At 25.9% G+C, this 6,638-nt stretch overlaps 1 protein-coding gene across 1 annotated transcript; it reads left to right on the top strand.

Moving 5' to 3' along the window:
* On the top strand, window positions 1–3,095 carry LOC101490288 (uncharacterized). The gene is made up of 3 exons (XM_004498875.4): window positions 1–260; window positions 1,063–1,192; window positions 2,402–3,095. The coding sequence occupies exons 1-3, from the start codon at window positions 125–127 to the stop codon at window positions 3,024–3,026; spliced, it is 891 nt and encodes a 296-aa protein (XP_004498932.1). The 5' UTR covers window positions 1–124; the 3' UTR covers window positions 3,027–3,095.
* The last annotated feature ends 3,543 nt before the right edge of the window (window positions 3,096–6,638 follow it).

Here is a 6,638-nt window from a genome sequence, read left to right as displayed (position 1 = left end):
ACACAGTTTTGTCTTGTAGTTGACTAGGCTCATCTGCTTTAGATTGTCACCATCTTTATAACAACATCTTCACCAAAGGTGCTTGCTTTCAAGGTCATTTTTCTACAATTCTCTGTTCAATTCCATGGGAAGATCTCCATGTTGTGACAAAGAAAATGTTAAGAGAGGACCATGGTCTCCTGATGAAGATGCAACACTCAAAAGTTATTTAGAGATTCATGGCACTTCTGGAAGTTGGATTGCATTGCCCCAAAAAGCTGGTATTTTCTTCTTTTTTTTTTTGCTCTTCCCATTGTTTCATACATTATTATTTTAATTTTTTATAACTTTTTTTTTTGTTGAGAAATTTTATGACTTTTCTTGGATACCCTTTTCACTAAGCAAATTTTTTTAATCTTTAATTGCATGATTTTGTTTTTGTCAAAACAAAATGTCATGATTTTTCTTCCGATTGAAGGGTATTCAACATACATCAAAGTCAAAGAAAAAAATTAATTTCAGATGGAAAATGATTTTTTATTTTTATTTTTATCCTAGCAAGCATGATTGTTTATTTGTTGTTATCATTGACATGTATTTTCTGCATTTTTTTTTTTATTTTCTTGCAAATGCAATTTCCGAGCCTGTTATAAGAAACATATATTTCCAGCTTTTTTTTTATTATACTAGGAAAAGATATAAATTGCTTTATAATACACAATGATTGAAGTTCCTCTGTTCTTGCCTGTTAATGAATCTCACAGTTTACCATTTTGATTTAGTCAAAGAAATTTGCATACTTTATTAAAAAAAATATTAAATTATAGAAAAAATTATAAATTAAAAATTGAAGACTAAGTCGAATTTATAAATAAAAAAAATATTATTAGTTAAATTATAAATATGTCCCTTCTAATTACAAGATCAAATTTTCACCTATAAATTACGACTCTATGGACTAATTCAATGGATAAGTGTTAGAGGGGAAACAATTGAAGACTAATTCCATTTTTTTTCAACTAGTAGTATATATATATATATGAATGGTGGAATAATGATTTATAATTAATTTATGATATGTAGGGCTTAAACGGTGTGGCAAGAGTTGCCGTTTACGGTGGTTGAATTATCTTAGGCCAGACATCAGACATGGAGGCTTTACTGAAGAAGAGGACACTATCATTTGCACCCTCTATGCTCAAATGGGTAGCAGGCAAGTATTTCCAAATTATTTTATTTAGCAGTACTATATATTATCACTATATAATAATTTCCAAATTAGGATCACTATAAACATTGATCATAGTCAGCTGTTATACCCAATTTATTTAATTTATTTAATTTATTAATTTATCCGTGTTGCAGTGAATATTACTTTTAAGATTTTTATACACATATTAAAATATATAATAATTAAAAAATATTTTAATAAATTATTCATTTTAATTATTGGTGTTTTTTTTATTATTAATATAAAATATAATAATATTTTGAAAATTATTTATATAATAATTATTGAAGAGTAGTATATAAAAAAAACAATTAAAATTATATTAAAAATTGTGAATGATATTTAATTTGAGATTTTTTTTATTAAAGTGTAATTCATTGAGAGAATATTGTATAATATATAATTTTTGTTATAAGTTTATGATTGCTAAGTGCTAACTATTACAACTATATTTAATTTAATTCGTACCATATATTATTTTTGTTTAAAGTTGATGATTAGTAATTGGTACACACGGCATTGGCAAAAATTTAATTATGATTAAAAGAAAATTAAAAGTAAAATAATTTAAATATATTTATATAAAAGTTAATTTAAAAATAAATTTAAAAATATCAAAATTATGTTTAGAATCAAAAGTTATTCATCATAATTCTAAATTACTTAGAATCAGTTCTACTCAACCACTTTAAAACAAGTTATACACATATAAATTCAATTTTGGATTGGGGTGTAAGCCGGAAGAATTTGTTATTTTATCATACTCCTTGTCGTGATTATTTATATATACGTGTATTATTCAGTTTTAATTCTTTTCTTTTTTTTATAAATATATTATTATTTTATTATATTCGTGATTATTTGTATATACATGTATTATTAAGGTTAATTTTTTTTTATGTAGATATAGTATTGTTTATTTTTGTCTTTATTTTTGTTTTATTTTAATTTTTATTTATGAGATGTCAATTCAACAATAAAAAATTGATCTTATAATTTTAAGAAATAAAATTCAGATCTCTCTATCAAAATTATAAAATAGTCGTTAATATTATTCTAATTAATGATAATTTTAATTCCTAAAATAATTGTTTAAATTGAAATTTATCTCTGTAGAAAAGTGAGTTTTGGCACTTTTGTGGAATATATCTCAAAGTTGGAATACTGATGAAATTTGTGTGTTTTGTGCAGATGGTCTGCCATAGCATCAAAACTACCTGGCAGAACAGACAATGATGTGAAAAACTATTGGAACACGAAATTGAAGAAGAAAATTATAGCAGGAAAAGTTACCATCCAACCAATGACTCAAAATGACACTTTTCTCCCTTCAACCCCATCACCAACTCAAAATCCACAATATTTTCCTACTTCACAAACTCAATATTCTCCACCCTCATCACTACCAATTATGCTAGACAATAATAATTATGATGCTAATTATGGATTTAACAATAATGAAAAAATCATGGGTTTTGACCAAATTCATGATCAATTGTATAATCCAAGTGTCAATGATGTTGTTGTCTCACAAATTGGTACAAGTAACAACAACAACAACAATAGTAATATTAATCCTATGATGTCAATGTCTCAAGATTGTTCAAGCATTGAAGTGAACAACAATTGTGAATTGCTTCAAGATCAAGTAGGTGATCATGAATCTGTGGACCCGTTATTGGATTTTGGATTTGGATTTCCACATGATCATGAAAATGGTCTTAATAACTGCCCTGACAAAGTTGGTGATTTTGGTTCAAGTTTTTGCTTTAGTGAGTGGGTTGATTTTAGTCATGCTGACATTAAGCCATATTGACCAATTCAAAATGTTGCAATATTCTCTAGCAAAATTAAATTACATATTGGAAATTATTAAGTAAAAGGACACATGTGTGACAGGAGAAAGCTAGGTGAAATATTTTATAGTTTTTAAATATAATTTATTTACTAGTGTTAATTGTGTGTTTTGTCCATAGATAGGAGGACTACATAGTTTATTAGACCAACTTTTGGATTAAGCAATTTTAAAAATTTATTTAAGATTACAAAGCTTGATGCTTCTTTTTTAGTGTTTGTTTAAGGTTTATGTTTATGGCATGAATAATGTGGGGTCCATGAGATTTGGTTATTTGCTTTTTGTTTGGGAATAAGGATTTTTATACATATATATGTTTAATGTGACACAAGCATGTTTGCTGGCTGAGTGGTCACGAAAGTTTCGTGGAGGTGTTTCCAATTCAAACCTTGTGGAGTTGAATATTGTGTTGTTCTCATTCAATAACCATAAAGATTCTCTTTATCTTCTTTTCTCTCTCCTCACGCTTCTCGTGTTGCATTTCTAGAAATCACAGTAAATGATCGTTTCTGAACTCTGAAATAATCATTTTATAAATTACTAAAATTCATAGTTCATGTGATTCCTCTTAATATTATTACGGCAGATGTATATTAATTTCTAGGCTAAAAATAGACTTTTGTTCTTTACATTTTTTTTAAGGTTTTATTTTAATTTCTTTAGTTATTTTCGTTCAATATTTTGATCTTTTAAATTATAATAGATGCTATTTTCATTCATAAGTCAGGTAACAAACTCAACTTTGTGTGCAGTGCACTCCATAGTTGTCATTGACTTGCTTTTATTTATTTTTTATGTGGTTGTGAATAATCTATAAGCTGGTAGGAAAAAACTTGACCGAAGACATGCTGAGGAACGATCAACATGCTACATTAAACAAATTTGTTCATTCTTTATTTATAGTGTTTGAGTTATTAACGCTGTTTATTTTATGTTCTAATGAAGACAACAAAAACCATGTTTTCTCTAACCCATCCCCACTCCATTAAATATTAAATTATTACAAAATAAATAAAATTTAAAATATGAATTTATTAAACTTTGTGGTGTATTAGTAGGTATTAGAACATATTTAATTAACTATTTATAGACAAATAGTAAAATAAAGTTTTGTGTAAAATATTGTGTTTAATAGAATTTCCTCATAAATATTTACTTCTAAAATGTTCATATTTCGCATCTTATAAAACGTTAATCTTATTTTTGACAAATGTAGTAGCATATAAATAAAATACATCTTTTTCTAAACTTGGAATAAAATATAACCATTTTGGCGTGTATATATATAATATGTACTTTTCTTATATTTTTTATTTATGATATTTTTATTAATTATTTAATAAATAAACAATTAAAAAATAAAACTTTTTATATGCTATTTTTCTTATTTTTGCAGATTTGGTGGTATTTTTTTAATTTTTTTTATAAATTTGGAATAAAGAATGTGTTTACTTTATATATATACAATGTATGTCAAAACACGGTGAGATAAAAAGCTTGTTGATAAGAGAACAAAGAAAAAGTGAAAAATAAGAGAAAGCAAAACACAAAATTAAATCCATAAAATAAAAGTTCAATGGGTAGAAAAAAAAATGTAGAGATGCAAAGTTGGAAAATGAGAGGTGCGGATATATAAAAGGAACTAATTCAATTTATAATATATATTTATTAATTTGTTTTCAAACATATTTTTTTATTAATATTATTAATTTATCTTAAAATATGAAAAGTCAAATCTGATAAATTAAAATACAAAATCATTTTTGAAACATCTATATATAAAATTATTTTAGAGCAAGTATAAGGTAGTTTTTTGTAGGTAATGAATGAGCTAGCCTTTCTTACTCTATTTGGCATTGGAAAATGATAGCAAATTCACAATGACAACAAAACTCATCCTTAATTGTATGCACTTATAAAGTTATACTTGAAAGGTTATTTCAGGAGAATATTTGGAAGTTAAAAAATAAAATAAACATGAAATATTTGATTTTTGGCTGCTTATGGCAAAAAATGTTAATATTATCATTTTTATGAAATAGATCAAGTGTTGATATTCACTTTCTAGTACTTCAATTTTGTTCGGTCAATTGAAATTTTAAAAAAATAAGTCATACGTTTAATTTTAATAGTTGTTATAAAAAGGTTCATGGTTTTCTCTGATTATAGTTTTAGTTTTCTCTAGTTCTGGTTATGTCTTTGGCTCTCTGGTTTTGGTTCCTTTTGGTTCTGATTGTGGCTTCGGTTCTAGTTTTGGCTCTAGTTATCTCTATCATTGGTTCTAGTTGTCTCTGATCCTTGTTCTTTTTGGTTCTACCTCTGATTCTAGTTTTGTCTCTTGTTCTAATTTTGCCTCTAGTTCTGGTTCTGGTTCTCTTTGGTTTTGCCTCTGGCTCTGGTTCTAATTATGCCTCTAGTTCTGATTATATTTGGTTTTGGTTTTATTCTTGTTTTACCTTTGGTTATCTTTGGTTCTAGTTTTCTCTGATTCTGGTTGCCTCTGGTTTTTGTTTTTTGTTTTTTTTTTTTTTTTGCATTAGCATTCTCTTCTATCTTTTCAACCTCCTTGATTTACATCATTACAACTACACTTTTTCCTTTTATACAAACCATCTTTACAACCTCTTTGGCTTTTCCCCCTAAAATAGCTGCAATTATTTTTTGTATACATGTGATCTTATAAATTTTTTTCTTTCGCACCTTTTTAGCCTATTTTGTTTTTCTTCCTAAAACAGCTGCAACTTTTTTACCATATATGCAAGCAATTAAAAAGTGCATCCTCTCTTTTCTAGATTTATCTTAACAAATTCATTTGTTTTGCAAAAATAAGCAATAATCTAGAACTCAATTTTATCTCATGGATATAAAGATTTATCATTTTTGTTTATAAACTGAAAGCAAAAAATGAATCAGAGGAAGGCTTGTTTTCATTTTTAATCTAGTAAGATTTTTGTTAGTAAGTGAAATGAAACATGAAATGAGTGATGGAAGGATACAATAATTCAAAACAAGAGCAAATCAAATGAGTATAACAAATATCCAGCTTATGTGGTAAGTATTTATAAACTCGTCTATGTAATAATTTCATAGTTTTGTTTTTAGTGTTATACCTTTAATTTGAATTTGTTTTACCTTTAATATGAAATTTTGGTGTGTTTCCTTATGTCTTCTTCAACCTCACAACCATAAATCAAACAAAAAATAATAATAAGAACAAAACTTTTATAGTGATGTCTTTGGCAACAAATTTTTACCAATAAAAAATTATTATACACCCCAAATCTCCAATAAAATCGCTAAAGACATCAATCTAAAATTGTGTTTCATTTATCACATTTATTTTATTTTCATTTTTTGTTGTTCTATTAAAAAATATATTTGCTCTCATTTCAGACATTCGAGTAGACATTCGAACTTTTGATTTAGTTTAAGTTTTATTCAATTCTTTTAGTTCTTTTGTTTGTTATAATAGTTAATATTTTATTCTCTTATTAAGTATTGGGTCAACTACAACCAACATCAACCACTAATGGGTTATATATCATATAAATTCATTATTAGATTTATTATTAT

This window comes from Cicer arietinum, chromosome 4 (assembly GCF_000331145.2).
Source record: "Cicer arietinum cultivar CDC Frontier isolate Library 1 chromosome 4, Cicar.CDCFrontier_v2.0, whole genome shotgun sequence".
Taxonomy (NCBI): Eukaryota; Viridiplantae; Streptophyta; class Magnoliopsida; order Fabales; family Fabaceae; genus Cicer; species Cicer arietinum.
This window is presented reverse-complemented; position numbering and strand designations above follow the sequence as displayed.

What these genes read in the sequence shown, in the direction of transcription:
- LOC101490288 (XM_004498875.4), top strand. Translation starts at nt 125, where the DNA reads ATGGGAAGATCTCCATGTTGTGACAAAGAAAATGTTAAGAGAGGACCA. An exon ending in TGCATTGCCCCAAAAAGCTG is followed by an intron (nt 261 to 1,062) that starts GTATTTTCTTCT and finishes TATGATATGTAG; the next exon opens with GGCTTAAACGGTGTGGCAAG. An exon ending in TATGCTCAAATGGGTAGCAG is followed by an intron (nt 1,193 to 2,401) that starts GCAAGTATTTCC and finishes TGTTTTGTGCAG; the next exon opens with ATGGTCTGCCATAGCATCAA.